The sequence below is a fragment of the Loxodonta africana genome, chromosome 18, assembly GCF_030014295.1.
Source record: "Loxodonta africana isolate mLoxAfr1 chromosome 18, mLoxAfr1.hap2, whole genome shotgun sequence".
Classification (NCBI taxonomy): domain Eukaryota; kingdom Metazoa; phylum Chordata; class Mammalia; order Proboscidea; family Elephantidae; genus Loxodonta; species Loxodonta africana.
The window spans coordinates 70448275-70470187 of record NC_087359.1 but is presented as its reverse complement, the minus strand read 5'-3'; the positions used below and the strand labels follow the sequence as shown (position 1 = coordinate 70470187).

The 21913-nt window shown below is 45.7% G+C and overlaps 1 protein-coding gene across 1 annotated transcript in view; it reads right to left on the bottom strand.

The window, feature by feature from the left end:
- The window catches only part of DNAH2 (dynein axonemal heavy chain 2), a 150015-nt gene that overhangs the window by 12815 nt on the left and 115287 nt on the right, over positions 1-21913 (bottom strand). Inside the window, exons 67-84 of the mRNA XM_064270359.1 lie at positions 21664-21814; positions 21285-21433; positions 20964-21097; positions 20703-20847; positions 20382-20581; positions 18031-18157; positions 16327-16513; positions 15962-16110; positions 15632-15815; positions 15241-15431; positions 2672-2863; positions 2317-2501; positions 1845-2073; positions 1618-1769; positions 1383-1497; positions 542-718; positions 369-443; positions 6-156 (exon numbers count right to left, since the gene is read on the bottom strand). Coding sequence (XP_064126429.1) covers positions 6-156; positions 369-443; positions 542-718; positions 1383-1497; positions 1618-1769; positions 1845-2073; positions 2317-2501; positions 2672-2863; positions 15241-15431; positions 15632-15815; positions 15962-16110; positions 16327-16513; positions 18031-18157; positions 20382-20581; positions 20703-20847; positions 20964-21097; positions 21285-21433; positions 21664-21814 — 2893 coding nt within the window. The remainder of the gene's footprint in view (positions 1-5; positions 157-368; positions 444-541; positions 719-1382; positions 1498-1617; positions 1770-1844; positions 2074-2316; positions 2502-2671; positions 2864-15240; positions 15432-15631; positions 15816-15961; positions 16111-16326; positions 16514-18030; positions 18158-20381; positions 20582-20702; positions 20848-20963; positions 21098-21284; positions 21434-21663; positions 21815-21913) is intronic.

Sequence of the window (21913 nt, the reverse complement as noted above, 5' to 3'; positions counted from 1 at the left end):
CCCACCCTTGGCAGTCTTCTTGCGGCTCTCTGCAGGCCGGAAATGGATCGTGGGCATGAGGCAGACAAGCTGCATGGGTTCTGCCTCCACCAAGCAGGAGTTCTTCCGATCCCAGCCGGCCCCCTCCAGGTACAGGCCCCGAACCCAGACACCATCCTGGGGAGAGACAGGGGCAAGTTTGGGGGAAGTCTTCATGTACTGGAACTCCTGACCTGCCACCTCTCTCCTCCCTTCTTGACCAGTTATTTCCTGCCTTTGCATCCCGCCTCCTCTCTCCTCCCTTCTTGACCAGTTATTTCCCGCCTTTGCATCCAGCCTCTTCACCAGTTCTTCCTTTGCTCAGTGCCCTGAGCATATCTGGCTCGCACCTTAGGCGGATACACTAGGTTGCTGTCATCCACGGTGGAAACAACAAACTCCCAGGAGAGGCTGTCCACTGAAACCTGGGGGTGGAAGGTGGGAATGAGGGAGGACCCCAAAAAAGGGAGGTAAATATATGTCCCCAGCATCCATCCCCCATCACACTTTGCACATTGCTCACATTGTTTTGGCGAGCTGAAGACTGAAGCACAGCGGTGAGGAAGCCAGTGGGAAACGTGAAGCCAGACAGCCAGAAGATCACAGGCGGCCGGGCACGGCTGGCCCACAACTCAAACTGTTCCACACGCATAGCCAGGTCCCGGGTCCACGCAGCCAGCGGTTTTTGTGAGGGATATCCCTGGGGAAGGAGGCAGTGTGTATTTATTCATTCATGCATTCAAACCCATATTTTGAGTACCTGGGGCAGATATGAAAAGAAAAATATGTGGTGTCGGCCCCTGTTCCCCAACTACAGTTGGGCAAAGCTCTCCAAAATCAAATCCAAGAGAAAACCAAAAACCAAACCCATTGCCGTCAAGTCCATTCTGACTCATAGTGACCCTATAAGATAGAGTAGAACCACCCCGTAGAGTTTCCAAGGAGCGCCTGGTGGATTCAAACTGCCAACCTTTTGGTTAGCAGCTGTAGCTCTAAACCACTATGCCACCAGGGTTTCCAAATCCAGGAAAGAAGCATAAAATGATAACATGAATAACAACAGTAATGGTAATACTAACCAGCGGCCACTAATGAAGCACCTACTAAGTGTTATGCTCAGTGCTGGGAATCCTTAAAATATCCTTAGAGAGGTTAGTGACTTGCCCTGAGTAAGTCTGTAATTTAGTAAGTTAAGTTGGCCAGTGAATGGCAGGGCCAGATGTCAATCTTAAGCCTGTCTGGCTCTGAAGCCCAGGCTCATTGTTATTTGTTCTGTGCCTCCCGAGAACCAGGCCGTGGGGGACAGGGGTGAGAGGAGAACTCATTGCTGGAATAGGACCGATGCTGCAGTGGTGTAATCTTGCCTTTCCCCAGAGTGGAGGAACATGGGCATCAAAGATGCAATTGAAAATCTCTTCCAGGCTTGTAGACATGACGATGAGGCCCTGGATGCCTTTTTCTAGGTCTGTCAGTGAGAACCTGAGTAAGAAGAGGTAGAGAGTTAGAGCTGACATGGGGCTGGGAGAGTCATCCCAGGTAGTAGGGGGGGCCTTTACCCTTGCCCCTCCCAGTGTTCCTCAGAGCCTGTCTTCGCCTTACAGGATGGTCTCCATCAGCTTGTTGTATCTCTGAATCTCCTGCAGAAGGACCACATTGAGTGGGGAAGGATCCAGAGCCAGAAGTTTTCTGGTCCCTTCATAGTCAATCATTTCTGGGATCTTCTGCTTCACATCAGCAGCCAACTCAAGGACCTGCGTAGGCAGGAGCTCTAGAGTGTAGGTCTCTCTTTGTCATCACTTTCTCACCCCCAGGTGCTGTCCTCTTACCTTCTCTTCCCGGCTCTGGCCTCCAGCCCCAGTGGGTGTGATCTGGGGTTGCAGGGAAAGCAGAGTTTCAAAGAGAGTCCGTGCCTCGGTGATCTGGGAGGCCACATCAGCATTGGGGTGCTGGCCAAAGGCCTCAGGGGGATCCATGCCAGGCAACATGCTGATGTACTCCTTGTAAGAGGCCAGGCTCCCATCCTTTGGGACAAAATAGGTCTCCAGTGCCGACAACCTGGGAAGCCACAGCATAATTGTCGGCATGTTGTAGGTACTCTGGGGCTTCAATGCCAGGCCAAGACCCCAGTCTCTATGCTTGTCCCATTTGCCCAACCCCCTGCTCTTGCTCCCCACCCTTATCTCACAAACTCTGCCTTCCTGCAGTCTCATATTTTCTCCTCAAACACTTCCCCTAGTCCCGATCCAGCTACCTAGTCTGTGTCCTCTGGCCCCCTGCTCAATACTTCCTCCCCCTCACCGGTAGAAGGGGGTTGATAGAGTCTGGTCACAGAAATAGTCATTGATGTAGGTGGTGAGCAGGCGCCGGTCCCAGTCATCCGTCACATGCCCGCCGTAGTTGACACCAGCAATGAGATACTTGAGCGCATCCCAGGGCGTCTCCTCGTACTCATCCAGATAGAGGCTCAGCAAGTTCTCTGACACCTGTGTACGACCCCAGCCCCAGCCCCAGCCCCACCCACAGTTATGGCAGGACCTCTTTCAATGGGCTTTGACACAGACTTTCTGTCAGTGGGATCTTCCCAAAGAGGAGTCATGGGGTAGGAAAAGTAAGGAGGAAGGGCTTGGATAAGGGACCCCTGGTTAGCACAAACCTCGAAGTCTGAGTCATTGAAGCCATAGATGATGTTCCAGCCAAGCTGCAAGAACTTTTTGCGTTCAAGTAACACAGAGTGGAAGAAACAGAGTGCAAACAGCAGCTTCTTATACTTGGCAGGTTTGGAGCAGCGGGAAAACTGTGGTTCCGTCATCAGTTGGTAAAGACGTGTCATATTGGCCTTTAGGCCCTGGGGACAATAAAGTACAGAGGTGGGGTATGAAGCATCATGCTCAGCCCTGCCATCAGGACCACCATGTACAGTTGCAGAGGTTATTCCTTATACAGGGTAATGGCTAAAGGAGCAAGCTGAAATGCAGCCCTTGATCTACATACCAAAATGTACACTCATTCACAGGGTTGGGTACTTTCTCCATCTAATTCATGTACAGGCATTGTATGGGCTAGTGGTAGCCCTACTTCTTGTCCCCGCCCCCCACTTTTGCTCTTTTCAGCCATGATGTTCTCAATTGTGGATAAACCAGTAAACCAGTTGCCATTGAGTTGACACCAACTCACAGCAACTCCATTTATGTCAGAGTAGAACTGTGCTCCATAGGGTTTTCAATGGCTGATTTTTCAGATGTAGATTACCGGGGCTTTCTTCTGAAGCGCCTCTAGGTGGACTCGAACCTCCGACCTTTCAGTTAGCAGCCAAACATGTAAACCATTCGTACCACCCAGGGAATTCCAATTGTGAGTAGGCCAAATCAATTTGGGAGTGCCAGAAATTATGAACAAAGACATATACATGCAGCTATCAGCCAACAAAATGTACACAATTATGTGTAATGATTCAGTGTAGGTTAAAAAGCCCACAGCAACTCATCAAGGGGGAATATTGTAGGTGATTGGATTCATCAGGCTTCATGAACCAGTTGGGATTTGAATGCAGTCTTAAAAATGAGAAATTTATGACTAGGCTGAGAGGAGGGCTTTGGTTCCCTGGAGATTGAGGAATTAAAGAAATCAAAGCACAAAAAGGAGAATAAGTGAGATGATGGGCCTGGCTGAAGTCAAGTGCAAGTGCTCTGGTAGGGTAAGAAAGGCCATGGACAGATGGACATTCAATAAGAAGGCCTGGAATGGTAGTTTGAGCCAACTGGACTTGATTCATGAGGAATCATGGAACCACGCTCTGTCCTGAATAGGGCAGTGATATGTTGAAATAATGCTTTAAGTAGACTCACCTATGAGGTACAGAATGGCATAGTGAGAAATGTGAAGTACGAATATTGACTAGACCAATAGCAAAAAGAACATGTGTAATAGCACTTGTAATGGCATCAAAATATGCAAAGTATGTAGGAATAAATCTAATAAAAGTGTACAAATCTATATAGGGAAAATTACAAAACTTTATTGAAATATATTGAACAATGAATGGAGAGATATACTATATTCATGGACTGGAAGGCTTGACATTCTAAATATAGAAATTTTCCCCAAACTGATCAATATAATTTCTTTGTGGAAGTTGGCGAGCCAATTCTTAAATTTATGTTGCAGAGTAAAAGGCCAAGAGCAGCCAATTCACTCCTGAAGAACAAGGTTAGGGGACTTGCCCTACCAGCTATGAAGAATTGTTATAAATCTATATGGTAATTAAGACAGGATGGTATTGAACCCAGTAGAAACATCTGAAGCTATAAACAGAAGAGCCCAGAAACCCACACATACATGGAAACATGATTTAACGCTAAGCAGGCATTACAGATCAGAGGGATAACTGTGGACTATTTGATAAATGGTACCGGCAAAATTGATTATCCATGTGGAAAAAAATAAAAGTGGGCTTTTATGTCATATCATCTTCATAAAACTCAATTCTAAGTGTGTTAAAATCCTAAATGTGAAAGTTGAACTATAAAAAATTTTGAAGACAAATAAAAAAGAGCACCGTTATGACCTGGAAGTAGGTAAAGGTTTCTTGAAAAAGACAGAAGGAGCACAAAACATAGAAAATAAGATAGCTAAATGCAGCCTCCCCCCACGTGTCTGTCAGTTTGTCATACTGTGGGGGCTTGAGTGTTGCTGTGATGCTGGAAGCTATGCCACCGGTATTTAGATACCAGCAGGGTCACCTATGGAGGACAGGTTTCAGCTGAGCTTCCAGACTAAGACAGACTAGGAAGAAGGACCTGGCAGTCTACTTCTGAAAAGCATTAGCCAGTGAAAACCTTATGAATAGCAGTGGAGCATTCTCTGATATGGTGCTGGAAGATGAGCCCCCCGGGTTGGAAGGCACCCAAAGGATGGCTGGGGAAGAGCTGCCTCCTCAAGGTAGAGTCGACCTTAATGACGTGGATGGAGTAAAGCTTTCAGGACCTTCATTTGCTGATGTGGTGCAACTCAAAATGAGAAGAAACAGCTGCAAGCATCCATTAATAATCGGAACCTGGAATGTACGAAGTATGAATCCAGGAAAATTGGAAATCGTCAAAAATGAAATGGAATGCATAAACATCGATATCTTAGGCATTAGTGAGCTGAAATGGACTGGTATTGGCCATTTTGAATCAGACAATCATATAGTCTACTATGCTGGGAATGACAACTCGAAGAGGAATGGTGCTGCATTCATTGTCAAAAAGAACATTTCAAGATCTATCCTGAAGTACAGCGCTGTCAGTGATAAGATAATATCCATACGCCTACAAGGAAGACCAGTTAATACGACTATTATTCAAATTTATGCACCAACCACTGGGGCCAAAGATGAATAGAAGATTTTTATCAGCTGCACCAGTCTGAAATTGATCGAACATGCCATCAAGATACATTGATAATTACTGGCGATTGTAATGCGAGAGTTGGAAACAAAGAAGAAGGATCAGTAGTTGGAAAATATGGCCTTGGTGGTAGAAACAATGCCGAAGATCGAATGATAGAATTTTGCAAAACCCACAACTTCTTCATTGCAAATACCTTCTTTCACCAACATAAACGACGACTATACACATGGGCCTCCCCAGATAGAACACACAGAAATCAAATTGACTACATCTGTGGAAAGAGATGATGGAAAAGTTCAATATCATCAGTCAGAACAAGGCCAGCGCCCGACTGTGGAACAGACCATCAATTGCTCATATGCAAGTTCAAGCTGAAACTGAAGAAAATCAGAGCAAGTCCACGAGAGCAAAAATATGACCTTGAGTATATCCCACCTGAATTTAGAGACCATCTGAAGAATAGATTTGACGCATTGAACACTAGTGACCGAAGACCAGATGAGTTATGGAATGACATCAAGGACATCATCCATGAAGAAAGCAAGAGGTCATTGAAAAGACAGGAAAGAAAGAAAAGACCAAGATGGATGTCAGAGGAGACTCTGAAACTTGCTCTTGAGCGTCGAGCAGCTAAAGCAAAAGGAAGAATTGATGAAATAAAAGAACTGAACAGAAGGTTTCAAAGGGCCTCTCGAGAAGACAAAGTAAAGTATTATAATGACATGTGCAAAGAGCTGGAGTTGGAAAACCAAAAGGGAAGAACTCGCTTGGCATTTCTCAAGCTGAAAGAACTGAAGAAAAAATTCAAGCCTCGAGTTGCAATAGCAAAGGATTCCATGGGGAAAATATTAAACGACGCAGGAAGCATCAAAAGAAGATGGAAGGAATACACAGAGTCATTATACTGAAAAGAATTAATCGATATTCAAGCATTTCAAGAGGTGGCATATGACCAGGAACCGATGGTACTCAAGGAAGAAGTCCAAGCTGCTCTGAAAGCATTGGTGAAAAACAAGTCTCCAGGAATTGATGAAATATCAACTGAGATGTTTCAACAAACAGATGCAGCGCTGGAGGTGCTCACTCGTCTATGCCAAGAAATATGGAAGACAGCTTCCTGGCCAACTGACTGGAAGAGATCCATATTTATGCCTGTTCCTAAGAAAGGTGATCCAACCGAATTTGGAAATTATAGAACAATATCATTAATATCACACGCAAGCAAAATTTTGCTGAAGATGATTCAAAAGTGGCTGCAGCAGTATATCGACAGGGAACTGCCAGAAATTCAGGCCGGTTTCAGAAGAGGATGTGGAACCAGGCATATCATTGCTGATGTCAGGTGAATCCTAGCTGAAAGCAGAGAATACCAGAAGGATGTTTACCTGTGTTTTATTGACTATGCAAAGGCATTCGACTGTGTGGATCATAACAAACTATGGATAACATCGCGAAGAATGGGAATTCCGGAACACTTAATTGTGCTCATGAGGAACCTTTATATAGATCAAGAGGCAGTTGTTTGGACAGAACAAGGGGATACTGTTTGGTTTAAAGTCAGGAGAGGTGTGCGTCAGGGTTGTATTCTTTCACCATACCTATTCAATCTGTATGCTGAGCAAATCTGAGAAGCTGGACTATATGAAGAAGAACGGGGCATCAGGATTGGAGGAAAACTCATTAACAACCTGAGTTATGCAGATGACACAACCTTGCTTGCTGAAAGTGAAGAGGACTTGAAGCACTTACTAATGAAGATCAAAGACCACAGCCTTTAGTATGGATTACACCTCAACATAAAGAAAACAAAAATCCTCACAACTGGACCAATGAGCAACATCAAGACAAACAGAGAAAAGACTGAAGTTGTCAAGGATTTCATTTTACTTGGATCCACAATCAACAGCCATGGAAGGAGCAGTCAAGAAATCAAAAGATGCACTGCATTGGGTAAATCTGCTGCAAAGGACCTCTTCAAAGTGTTGAAGAGCAAAGATGTCATCCTGAAGACTAAGGTGCGCCTGACCCAAGCCATGGTATTTTCAATCACATCATATGCATGTGAAAGCTGGACGATGAATAAGGAAGACCGAAGAAGAGTTGGCGCCTTTGAATTGTGGTGTTGGTGAAGAATATTGAATATACCATGGGCTTCCAAAACAAAGAACAGATCTGTATTAGAAGAAGTACAGCTAGAATGCTCCTTAGAGGCAAGGATGGCGAGATTGCGTCTTACATACTTTGGACATGTTGTCAGGAGGGATCAGTCCCTGGAGAAGGACATCATGCTTGGCAGAGTACGGGGTCAGCGGAAAAGAGGAAGACCCTCAATAAGGTGGGTTGACACAGTGGCTGCAACAATGAGCTCAAGCATAACAACAATTGTAAAGATGGCACAGGACAGGGCAGTGTTTCCTTCTGTTGTGCATAGTATCGTTATGAGTCGGAACCGACTTGACGGCACCTAACAACAACAACAACGGCAAATGCAACCTCATGAAAATTAAGCATTTCTGTTCACTAGAAGAATGGCCTAAAGAAAAAAAGACAAACCACAAAACACATAAAAAAAAGATTAGAATCTGGAATGTATGAAGAAGCACGAAACATGAAGAACAGCATAAATGAATGTCAAGCACATAACGTTGAATGAAAAAAGAAAGTTACAGAGGAATGTACCCAGCATGATTCCATTAGCGATACAAACTTTGTGTTAAAATTATAAAGAAAATGAAGAATACAACACTGAGAATAGTGACTTCTTCCAAATGGGGAGGGACAACAACATGACTGGGGAGAGGCATGACCTAGACTTACAAGAAAATGGATTGTAAATACATTAATAAAAACATTACAAATGTGAAAAAAAGAAAACAGTAACAGTCTTTTTTAAATTGGATGGTGGGCTACTTCTGGCCAACATGGCACCATAGACAGAAGCACTACACCATCTCTCCATAGCAAAGACCAAAAAACTAAGTAAAACAGACAAATGTCATTCCTGGAACCTGATGTGCCAAATGAAGAGACAGAGAATTCAGCCAAGCACTGAATGGAATAAGAAATTGAGAGTGAAGAGAGATACATGCAGAGGGCCCCATCACCTAATGCAGCACAGATCCACGATCTTGGACTCCAGTCAGGGATCGACAGACAGGGAGCATGGGAAAGTAGCTTTGCAGAACTCCCAGCAGGAGACAGAGCACCCGGTAACTGGGGATACATGCTTTCCCGCTCCCCATCCTCTCCTCGTTGCTCTTCCTCTGGGCTTCCTGGCTGGCTGTAGTGGCTCAGCCGGCCGGGAAGTGCAGCATCCATGCTGCTTGGATTCGCCCACTCACGTTGGAGATCGGTGTACAGGGAGTATGGGAAAGCAGCTTCACAAAGTTCCCAGCAGGAGACAGAGCACCTGCTGGACCTGTCCTCCTGCACCACAGCTGAATGACTGGCCCTGCCCATTGGACAAGAAGGTGTGTGACTAAAGTATCGTGACTACAGATGAGCAAACAACAAAGAATGCACAGCCCGCCTTCTCAGACAAAACCAAATAAAAAAGCAGGATGAAACAAACAAATCTACAATCAAGAAATGAAGAAAATAACGACTGAATGTCCCGAAGACAGCAGACAATACCAAAACATATTTAAAAAAGAAGACAGGAAGGGTCCAGTAGGTGTCCAAAACAAAACACCAGGTGACTTTTTAGTAGAAGAAAAGGCACTAAACTACCTGACAGGGAGTTCAAATCTCTAATATTCAGAGCAATCTAAGAGTTGAAGCAAAAAGTAGACAAAAAAATGAGGAAAAAATAGACAAATTTTTGGAAAAGGCAGACAAATTCATGAAAAATACAGACAAAAAATGGAACAATTCAGGAAAGTAATACAGGAACAAAATGCCAAATTAATTCACAACTAGAAATCATACAAAAACAAAAATTAGAAATCCAAAAGATAAACAAGATTTCAGAAATGGACAGTGTCATAGAACGACTGAGGAGGAGGTTTGAAACGATAGAAGACAGAATCAGCGAAATTGAAGACAAACACTTGGATACAACTCTGAGGAAAAATCAGAATAAAGAATGAAGATAAATGAAGAAATTCTGAGAATTATGTGGCATACAATCAAAAGCAAAAATTTGTAAGTGATCAGAGTTCCAGAACAGGGAGAGAAAACGGAAGACACAAAGAGGATCATTGAATTGCTGACGGAAAACATCCCTAATATCATGAATGATGAAAAGCTGACCATCCAAGAAGCTCAGTGAACCCCATATTGGATAGACCCCAAAAGAAAAACACCAAGGCATATCATAAGCACACTCACAAAAACTAAAGACAAAGAAAAAAATCCTGCAAGCAGCTTCAGAAAAACAAAAAGCCACATACAGAGGAGAAACAATAAGACTAAGCTCTGATTATTCGGGAGAAACAATGCAGGCAAGAAGGCAATGGGATGACATATATAAAACCTTGAAAGAAAACCAAGAAAAATATATTCTGTAAAACATTCATTCAAATTTGATGGTGAAATCAGGACATTCCCAGATAAATAGAAATTAAGGGAATATGTAAAAACCAAACCAAACTTACAAGAATTATTAAAGGGAGTCCTTTGGTCTGAGAACAAACAACATCAGACCTCAGCCTGAATCTAGGATGCAGATAGTACCAGCCAGATATAAACCTAGGAAATGAACTCTCAAGGACTATCCAAAATCAAAACACTTGCAACAGGGAACCAGAGAGGTTAATCTGTAAATAACAGCAATGTCAGTAAAAGAGGGAATAAACGGCATAGGTATAGAACTCTCTAACGGAGAGGAAAGCAAGGCAATATCAAGTAATAATAGACTGGTTCAAACCTAGGAAGATAAAGGTAAATTTCAAAAGGTAACCACAAAGAAAGTTAACAAATCTACTCATCAAAATAAAGAAGAAAAACATAAAGTCTCAATAAAAACAAAATCTACAAAAACAAAAGAAATCCACAAACAGAAGGAACTCAGCACAGGAGAGTGAGAGGACGGAAGAAAACGTTAGATGAATCTGCAAAGCATCTCATAACATGGATGCATCTGGAGGACATTATGCTGAGTGAAATAAGTCACTCACAAAAGGACAAATATTTCATGACACCACTACTGTAAAAACTCATGAAAAAAAAAACATACAAAAAGAAACAATATTTGATGGTTATGAGGGAGGGGAGGGGTGGGGATGGAAAAACACTTAACAGGCAAAAGATAAGCGGTAAAAAAAATAAATAAATGGATGATGGGTACACAGGTATTCATTGAATCATTATTCTTTCTATCTTGCATATATCTTATATTCTTTTGTATTTACTTAATATTTAATTCTTTGAAAAGACAGGAGAGAAGGCAGTGATCCAGGAATATACTCCAGCACTATACCTCTAGCTGGCAACTGGGGGCTGTGATTATGAAGACTTTCCTAACTGAAGTAAAACTCAGATGAACAACTGTCCTCTTAACTATTTGGACTGACTTTGTCTATCCTGATGCAAAAATTGGCCTCTTTCTCAAGACAGCTAAATTGAAAAACTTATTCTGGAATGCACCCTGTGCTGTGGGAAATGTTATAAAGGACATTATCGGATCATTTGACAAAATCAGAATAGGTATAATAGATTAAATTGAAATGTTGTTGTTGTTAGGTGCCGTTGAGTGGATTCCGACTCGTAGCAACCCCATGTACAATAGAATGAAACACTGCCTGGTCCTGTGCCATTCTCACAATCGTTACTGTGCTTCAGCCCATTGTTGCAGCCACTGTGTCAATCCATCTTGTTGAGGATCTTCTTCTTTTTCATTGACCCTCTATTTTACCAAGCATAATGTCCTTCTCCAGGACTGATCCCTCCTGATAATATGTCCAAAGTGTGTGAGACATGTCTCACCATCCTTGCTTCTAAGAAGTATTCCGGTTGTACTTCTTCCAAGACATATCTGTTCATTTAAAATATTGTATCAATGCTAAATCTATTAAAGTTGGCATCTGTACTGCAGTTATGTAAGAGACCATCCTTATTCTTAAGATTGAACCCTTTACACTGAAATTTTTAAGGACAAAGAGCCGCAGTGTATGCAATTTACTCTCAGGCTCAGAAAAATGCATGCGTGTATGTGTCTGTGTGTGTGTGTGTGTGTGTGTGTGTATATAGAAGGAGACAGAGAGAGAGAAAATGATAAGACAAATGGGGCAAAATGTTAACAGTAGATGGATCTGAATAACATATATGGGTGTTCTTTGCAGTATTTTTACAACTTTTTGTTGTTCAAATTGAATTTTTTTTTATTGTGAGTTAAATGAATGTTTGTGGAGCAAATTAGTTTCTCATTAAACAGTTAACACACAAATTGTTTTGTAATGTTGATTGCCAACCCCACGATGTGTCAACACTCTCTCCTTCTCCACCCTGGGTTCCCTGTTTCTATTCATCCATTTTTCCTGTCCCTTGCTGTCTTTGCTTTTGGGCTGGTGTCCCCATTAGTCTCCTATACATGATCGAACTAGGAAGCGCATTCCTCACGTGTGTTACTTTTGGCCCTATAGACCTGTCTAATCTTTGGCTGAAGGGTAAACCTCAGGAGTGACTTCAGTACTGAGTTAAAAGCGTGTCCAGGGGCCATACTCTCGGGGATTCTTCAGTCTCTGTCAGACCGGCAAGTCTGGTGTGTGTGTGTGTGTGTGTGTGTGTGTGTGTGTGTGTACGCGTGTGTGCGTGTATGTGAATTTGAATTTTGTTCTACATTTTTCTCCTGCTCTGTCCAGGACCCTGTATAGTGATCTCTGTCAGAGCAGTCAGTGGTGGTAACCTGGCACCATCTAATTGTTCTGGGCTCAGTCCGGTGGAGGCTGTGGTAGTTGTGGTCCATTAGTCCTTTGCATTAATCTTTCCCTTGTGTCTTTTGTTTTCTTTTACACCTTTTCTGTAAGCGAAAAATTATTTTCAGAAAAAATGACGGCCTGATATGTGCCACCATATGGATGAACCTTGAAAACATTATGCTGAGTGAATTAAATCGATCACAAAAGGAAAGCTATTGTATGATCTCACTTATATGAAATATCTAGAATAAGCAAATGTATAATCAAACCTGTTGCTGTCAAGTCGATTTTGACTCATAGCGACCTTGTAGGACAGAGTAGAACTGCCCTATAGGGTTTCCAAGGCCATAAATCCTTATGGGATCAGACTGCCACATCTTTCTTCCCTGGAGAGGCTGGCGGGTTCAATCTGCCAACCATTCGGTTAGCAGCCAAGTGCTTAACCCACTGTGCCACCGGGGCTTCTTAGGCAAATGTATGGAGACCAAAATTTAGTAGTGCTCACCAGGGGTGGGAGGGAGGGGGGAAAGGGAGAGTCATTGCTTTGAAGCCTTAGGTTCCTATTTATGGTGATAAAAATTTGGCAATGATTATTAGTAATGGTTACACTACGTGATTAATATAATTCGTGTCACTAAATTGTATGTGGGAAAAACATTGAATTGGCAAATGTTGTGTTATATCTATTTTTACAATGATTTAAAAAAGAAAATTACATTGGCCTGTTTGTCAGCTTCCAAAAGCAATCTAGTTGTACCAAGTATACCCTGGATTTTCTCCTTTCACCGAAGGTCTGGTAGATCCCAGGAAGGGTCTGCAGAACCAGCAAGCAGCATTTCACATAAATCTCTTCCAGGTTGGGCCAGGACTACTGAGGGACCTGTCCCATCTGGACCCTCCCCACCACACAGTCACCCTCTCTGATTTCTCTCTTCCTCCTCCGAGGTTTCCCCTCAGATGCGTCATGGCCTCCCACTTGTACCACACAGAGCTAGAGAGCATCTGACTCCGAGCTTACATAACTCTACCCGTCACAGGATGCACAACCAACGAAGGCCCTCTATAGTCACCAAGGCACATTCCTCTCTTAGAAGGCAAAAAAAAACGTTTCTTAAAAATGAAAAAAAAAAAAAAATCTGTTATGCTGATGACACATTTCTGGACTGTTCAGCATTTTTAAAAGGACTACAGGATTACTTTTGTGGGCACAAGAGAATGTAAGGAAATGTTGAGAAGCAGCAAGGCTCACTGGTTAAGAGAATTAATCTGGGAACCCAACTACCCAAATTCTGGCTCTGGACTAGTTATTTACTCTTTGTATGCCTCCGTTTCCTTATATGTAAAAAGGGGGTGATAGTAGTACTTACCTGATAGGGTGTTTGTGTGTAGATTAAATGCATTAATAAATGTAAAGTACTTAGAACAGTGCCAGACACATAATAATAACTCAAGGAATGTTAGCTGTGATACAACCATCTTGGAAAACGATATGGCGCTTCCTTAGAAAGCTAGAAATAGAAATACCATATGATCCAGCAATCCCTCTCTTAGGAATATATCCTAGAGAAATAAAGAGTCGTCACAGGGACAGACATATGCACACCCATGTTCATCGCAGCATTGTTCACAACAGCAAAAAGATGGAAACAACCTAGATGCCCATCAACAGATAAATGGATAAACAAACTGTGGTACATACACACAAGGGAGTACTCTGCAATATTTAAGAACAACGATGAATCTGTGAAGCATCTCACAACATGGATGAATCTGGAGGACATTATGCTGAGGGAAATAAGTCAATCACAAAAGGACATACATTGTATGAGACCTCTACTATAAGGACCCATGAAAAGGTTTACATTCAAAAAGAAACAATCTTTGATGGTTATGAGGGAGGGAAGGGGTGGGCATGGAAAAACACTTAATAGACAATAGATAAGTGGAAACTTTGGTGAAGGGTAAGACAGTACACAATACTGGGGAAGCCAGCACAACCTGTACAAGGCAAGGCTATGGCAGCTCCATAGACACATCCAAGCTCCCTGACAGACCGAATTGCTGGACTGAGGGCTGCGGAGACCATGGTCTTGGGGAATATCTAGCTCAATCGACATAACAGAGTTTAAAAATATGTTCTACGTTCTACTTTGGTCATAGCATCTGGGGTCTTAAAAGGTTGTGAATGGCCATCTAGGGTGCTCCACTGATCTCACCCCTTGCCTTCGGAAGCAAAGAAGAATGAAGAAAACTAAAGACACAAGGGAAAGACTAGTCCAAAGGACTAACGGACCACATCTACCATGGCCTCCACCAGACTGAGTCAGTACAACAAGATGGTGCCCATCTACCGCCACTGACTGCTCTGACAGGGATCACAATAGAGGGTCCCGGACAGATTTGGAGAAAACTGTAGAACAAAATTCTAACTAAAAAAGAAAGACCAGACTTGCTGGCCTGATAGAGATTAGAGGAACCCTGAGAGTATGGCCCCCGACACCTTTTCAGCTCAGTGACGAGGCCATTCCTGAGGTTCACCCTTCAGCCAAAGACTGAACAGGCCCATGGAACAAAACAAAAATGAGACTAAAGGGGCGCACCAGCCCTGGGGCAGGGACTGGAAGGCAGGAGGGAACAAGAAAGCTGGTAATAGGGAACCCAGGGTTGAGAAGGGAGAGTGCTGACATGTCATGGGGTTGTTAACCAACGTCATAGAACAATGTGTGTACCAACTGTTCGATGAGAAACTAGTTTGTTCTGTAAACCTTCATCTAAAGTACAATAAAAAAAAAGAGAAAACGAACAAAGCAACAAAAAATGTCAGCTATTATTACCATTATGTTCTAAGAGTTTGACCAAAGGAGGAGAGAAATGAATTTGAATTTTTAGGCCTTTTGGAAAATAGAATCAAACAAGGCTGTTTTGTTGTTCAGACAGAGAAGAGCTCTCTCTGATACATCTACGACCACCCATACCTTTGGTGGCTCCGTGGTCATCTTGATGCTGGCCTGCAGGATGGAGATAGGGAAGTCCGGGTGGGGGCTGGAGCTGAGCCAGAGGCGGAAGGAAGGATGAGGATCCTCCACCTGCAGCTGTTCCACCAGCTTATCCAGATTCGGCATCCATGACAGTGACAGGTGGCAGTTAGCCAGGAACACCCAGTGTCCTGCAAGGAGATGCTGGGCTCAGTGGTGATCACGCCCTACGCCCCACCTGTCCGCACACTTTCCAGATGCTCAGGTCTCCCACTTCTGGGTCTGCCTGGAGAAGTGGGAGCTGCAGCTACAGTGGTGTGATTGGGGTTGGAGGTGCTGGGGAATAGGACCAGGACCAGGACGGGGGTGGAAGAACAGGATAGACACTGACCCTGAATCACACCCTCTCGGAGGAGCCGAGCGGCGATGGGGGCCTGGCCCTGGCCCAAGGACAGGGCATTGAAGCGCTGGCCCATGCCTGTGTGCTCTGCCAGCTGGAGCAGGGCGCTGGTGGGGTCTACACCCGGGGACAGGATGAATATGAGTGGGGTTCGTGGGGTTGAATCCTCCATCACCTGCCAGAGCACAGGGAATGGCCTTAGTGGAAGACCACATCACTGAGAGGGGAGACAGAGTGAGGACATGCATGTGATAGACAGAAACGGGGAGAGGCCACAGGGAGGCCCTGGGCTGGTGTGGGCAAGGAAGCCCAGCTACTGACCAACTTCATGTTTAGCACAGGCGGCTCGATGAAGCGGGAGCCCAGGTTGGAGACAATGAAAGAAGTCACACAGAATGCCACTCGGTCCTGGCGCAGGGAGCGAACAATCAACATCCGCTGCATTTCATTGCAGGCGTTCTCCCACTCACCTGGGATGGTAGAACAAGTGCCAGGAGGGTGAGTCTGGAGGAGCCGGGCATCTAGACAAAGGGTGACCTGCAGGGAGTGCTGGAGGCGGGGCGCAGAGACACACTCGAGGAAGAGGGGGACTGGGGAGAAGGGCTCAAGGATGAAGAGAAGAGAAAGTACCGGCTGGCAGGAGGAGAGGAGAAGGGCAGGGAGAGGGAGGCTCAGCTGCCTGGTACCTGGCAGCATAGCCTTTTCCGGGGCAGCGTTGGTATACCACAGGTGCCAGTCACGAGGATACTGCTCAAAGGAGTTCATGAGTCCGTGGAAGTTGGTCAGTTTGTCTAGCTCTGTGATGTTATCCCAGTAGGCATCAGCAAGCCAACTAGTACATGGGTTGTCCATTTGGCCCTCCCGGTCCAGGACCTGGGGGAAAGGAGAGGAAAAAGGGATTGGTTGGAAACAGCTCAAAAGAGTTATCTTTTTTCCTGCCCCACTAGCCTGGGTGGGAGAGCCGTCTTGCATGAAACAGAGTAAAAAGATGAATCCAGGAATCTGAAATAGGTTGGAATTGACCTTTATTGCGGGAAATAAACTTGAGGATCCAGGTAAGACTCTGGACACCATGCAGAAATAGCACATTCAAATTTAGGAAGCTTGCGCCCTCTGGTGGTTATCTGGTAACAATTTCTCCCAGCATCTCAAACCCTAATGACTTTCACTGGTAGCCTGCCCCTCAGATGCATAAACTGCTCATTCATTCACTTAATTATTCCTAAAAAAAAAAAAAAAAAAAGTCCACCAACTAAGTATTTTAAGCACTTGGGACACATGACTGAACAAAACGAACAAACATCTCTCCCCTTAAGGAGCTTATTTTCCAATATGGGAGGGCAGTTAAGAAATCAAAAGCATAACAAATAAATAATTGAGCGTGATAGAAGATGACAGCGCTATAGGAAAATGGAATAGGGTAAACAGGGTAAATAAAGGCAAGTACTGCGGGGTAGTTTGAAGTATTACGTGAGAGGTCACACTGAGTTGAGATTTGAATCGAGGCTTGAAGGAGGTGAGAGGGCCAAGTGGACACATGGGGGAACAGTGTTCCAGAAGAGGGAAGGCCCAGAACACAGGCCCTAAGGTGGGCTATGCCTGCGTGGACAGCAGGAGGCCTGCACAGCTGGAGCGGAGTGAGGAGAAGAGTGGGAGGTTACGTTCGGTGATGGGGGATACCAGTCAAAATGGCACCCATTGAGCAGGATCACTCTGGTTGCTGTGCTGAGATTGCTGGGGGTGGCAAGGAGCTCTTGGGAGGCTATTGCTGAAATCCAGATGAGAGATGAAGTGAAGGTAGTAAAAAGAATGAAGTTGTTGTCCAAGAGATGGGAGAATGACTGGCCCAAGGAAATGTAGTATGGCTGTCCTGCAGCTTTAAGGGCCCCCTTGGGGTTCACTATCATGAATTTAGAGCGAGTCCAGGTGGTATGATTGTGTGTTTTTCTCCAACCATGTTCAGTTGCATGGGCCACACAGGGACAGAGGAGAAGAAGAGCTGGATCTAACCAGGGGCTAGTTTGGCCAAGCAAATGTAATGCTGAGATGGAGGGGTCAGGGGCTGAGGGGTCTGCTAGGGCGAGACTGTAATGGTGACCAGGAAATTTAGGGTGGGGAAGGAGTGGCTTGAGAGGTAGTTAAAAAGTGGCAAGATCATGGGCCACAGGTAAGAGGGGCTTCAAAGTCCAGCCTTTAACACAAGCAAGAGAACAAAAGGCCAGTCACCCCCCATAGCCCAGGAGCTCGTCATGCACCTGCTCCTGGCCTGGTTTCCTCAGCTCCTTCACTGGAGCCTTGGGTCTAACCACTGAGTATGGAGTCCTCATCATACTTGCCCAGATCCCCAACCTTGACCACCCCTTACTCCGATTGCCCTCTGCCCAACTTACCACACCCCCACGTAGAAAGAAGTTGTATTCATCCATGTTGAGCTTGCCAGAAGTCTCCAGGATTTTGGCGCACATCTGAAAACTGAATAACAGCTTGTGGCGCTCAAAAAGGGTGCGGCAGGTGTACCTGGAAGAAGAAGACAGAGGGGATGGAGGAAGCAGCATGAAGCAGGGGCAGGCTGCTAATATGAATGCTTCCTGAGTGGAGACCAGACAATCACAGAGCCTTGGGTAGAAGAAGGACCTTAGTCTTCATCTAATCCAAACCTTCTCTAAAGAGCCAAAGACTCAGAGACAGAGAGAGAAGAAGTGATTTTCCTGGAGCACACTGGTAATCAGTCACTCATATTAAAACACACAAACACTCACATTGATTGGACCCGCTACTATATGCCAGGCACTCTGCTAGGTCCCGAAGCCACAAGGATGAACAAGCCAGTCTCAGTCCTTGCAAAAGTCATGATAGGGCAGAGAGGACATACACAGAAGCCACCGATAATGACATGGCATAGCGAGTCCTATAAGCAGGTAGCAGGGGTAGGGGGTGGGGGGTAAGGGTGGGAGTGGGAAGGTGGTCCGGGAGCACGGGGCCCAGCTCTGCCTGGTGGACTACAGGGAAGTTTCTGAGAGCAGCTGACTCCCAAGGCTCAGAGGAGTTATCAAGTGAGACAGAAGAGGGAGCAAGGGAGAACACTCCAGGTGGAGGCCACAGCATGAGCAGAAGCAGAAGGTGAGAAAAGCTTGGCACACAGGACAGTCAGTGTGGCTCAGGCATCCAGTGTAGGTGAGAGGGAAGGTGAGGCATGAGGCTGGAGAGACAGGGAGGGCTTTGTGGCCTCCTGGAGACAAGACAACCACGAAAGAGTTCACATGGGGGAAAGAGATGGTCAGACTGGTAGGCTTGGAAGGCCCGTACTGGCAAACACAGGAGGGTAGGCTGGAGAGGGACAAAGTGAAAGGCAGGATGGCCTTCTAGGAGGTTATCATGTAGCTCAGAAAAAAGACCATGAAGGCCTGAGCTCTGGTATAGCTGTAGCAGTGGGGATGGTGGCGAGGGAACAGTTTGGAGAAATACTTATTGGCAAAACATGTTGATTGACCTGAGAGGTAAGGGAGAGGGAGGAGTCAAAGATCACTCCGAATTCCCAATTTCTGGCTTGGGTGATTAGGTGGTAGGTATTGGTGCCATTCAGGGATGAGGACCCTCAAAGGAAGAGAAAAGAAAATGAGTTTGATCGGAAGCAAGATGAGTTTGAGGGGTCTGTGGGATGTCTGGCACAGTGGTGAAACATTTGGCTGCTAACCAAAAGGAGGGCCACTCAAATCCACCAGCTGCTCCTTGGAAACCCCATGGGGCAGTTCTATTCTGTTAGGACAGGGTTGCTATGAGTCGGAATTGACTCGATGGCAGTGGGTTCGATTATGAGCTTTTGTAGGCTGTCCAGATAGAGAAGTTAGACTGGAGAAGGAGTGGCTTGAGACAGTGAAAAAGTAGCAAGATCATGCCAATCAGTGGGTTACAGGCAAGAGGGGCCCCGAAGTATCCTGTTACTCAACTATGGTATACAGACCAGCACCTGGAAAAACCCAAACCAAACTTGTTGCCATTGAGTCTATTCCGACTCATGACAACCCCGTGTATTTCACCACATCTGTGCTTCATAGGGTTTTCATAGCTATGACCTTTCGGAAATGCTGAGGCACCTCTGGGTAGATTTGAATTGTCAACCTTTCAGTTACTAACTGAGTTCTTCACCTTTTGCGTCACCCAGGGACTCCTCAGCACCTGTAAGCTTGTTGAAAATGCAGAATCTCAGGCCCCACTTCAGACCCACTGCACATGAATCTGCATTTTAACAAGATGTCCAGTGCTCTGTACGCACGTGAAGATTTGAGAAGTGCTGGTGTAGTAGACAGCTGTAGGTACAAGTCCCATGTGAAGGTATGAAATTGGGAATAGTCGACCCATAGGTGGTAGTTAAACCATGGTGGTGGAAGAGCTGCCCAGGGAAGGTGTGTGGACAGCCAAACCCATTGCCGTCGAGTTGATTCCAAATCATAGCGACCCTACAGGACGGAGTAGAACTGCCCCACAGGGTTTCCAAGGCTGTAAATCTTTATGGAAGCAGACTGCCATATCTTTCTCCCGCAGGGTGGCCAGAGGGTTTGAACTGCCGACCTTTTGGTTAGCAGCCAAGAGTTGAGTGCTTAACCACTGTGCCACCAGAGAAGAGTATTGGACAAAACTGGTGGCGTGGGGAAGCACCAAGATAGAAGTAGCAAGCAGAGTCAGCAATAGAGGCTGGTCATGTGGTCTCCTGCCTATGGGGCAGGGGCCGGAGCGCTCAGACCTGTAGACAGCGTAGGTGTGGTACTCATTCAAGTAGTCAATGCGGTCCTCCAGCTTATTGCTGCGGTGGCTCTTGTCAATGCTAAGGATAAAGAGGCTGATGTAGGCATCCAGCGAGAATTGGTACATGGGGTCGATGCGGCCCATGTCATTGAGCACGAAGAACAGTACCGACGCTCTCTGGGCACACGGGCGGTAAGCCTGCAGATGGGGCAGAGTTAGAACTGCTGCAGGACACAGCATGGAGCAGGGGCTGAGGGAGGGATTCCAGTTGCTTCTTGATGGCTGGCTGGGGGCAGGGGTGGAGGCCTCAGGAGCTCACCTCACGGGCCAAGTCTATGTTGATCTCTGTGGTTTCACTGGTCTCCAGCTGCTCCGTCACCTCAGTGGCAGTTATCTTGGAGGTCCGCAGGGTGTTCACCAGCTGCACATCGTCCAGCAGGGAGCCTGTGGCCTCATTCAGCAGCCTAGAGGGACGTCAAGAGGCACATGGGCTGGGGGAAGGGACTCCTTGGCAGCCTTGTGCCTGTCGGGGAGTGGGCCAGTGGGATGGTGGGGTGGGTAGGTGCAGTCAGGGTCTCACCGAAGGATCTCATCCTCCAGCTCCTTGAGCTTCCTCTTGCCAGCAGCGATGTTGATGACTAGTGAGTCCTTCTGCTCCTCCAGCTCAGGCCTCTCCTTCCGGACCACAATGCCCAATAGTTGAGCCTCCAGGCCCTGGGACCACCAGTACTCATGGTAAGAGTCTCACTCCTGCAAACTTCACCCTTTCCATCCTTTTCCATCTCCCAAGCCCCTCATCACCAACTATTCAAGCCACGCTTTGCTTCTTTCTAGATCCTTCCCAACTCAACAGCCCTTCCTGTTTTACCCAAGCAGGGTCTAGGCATCAGCCCACACCCACCTGCTCTTTAACAGCAAAGTTGACAATGGTGGTCTTGGCTGAGGTCTCTGGGCTATAGTGGGGGTTGGAGAGCTTGGTGGTGATGTAGAAACGAAAATTGGGATTGTATTCCACCTCTTTATCTCCAATACGCATCAGCAGCCGACCACCTGCAAAGACCCCATGGAACCAGACGTAGTAGGTTAACCTGTTCCCAAACCAGCATTCAATGGCAGCATCTCAGCTTGCCCTAATGACCCCGTGCCGGGTCAGCCTGGATGGAGGGGCGGTACATAGAGGGCACAGCCAAAGGGCCAGCCCTTTCCTCACCAGTGCCCTACCCAACCAGTCCCTAGGAGTTGTCCCACAGTACAACCCCAGGATAAGCCTGGGCCCTGACCAATTCGAGCTACAGATTTGTTGAGCACAGGGTTGAGTGTGGGGTCCAGATATTCCTGCACGTTCTGTAGCAGCACTGGGTATCCAAATTGGATGGCGTTTTCTAGGATTCGAAGGTAATCAGTCATCTGCAGGTCGATGATCCTGAGGCCCTAACGGACCAAGGAAAAAGATGAAAGAAACACTGAGGAATAAACCAAACCAAAACAAAACAAATCCGTTGTTGTTGAGTCAATTTTGACTCATGGCGA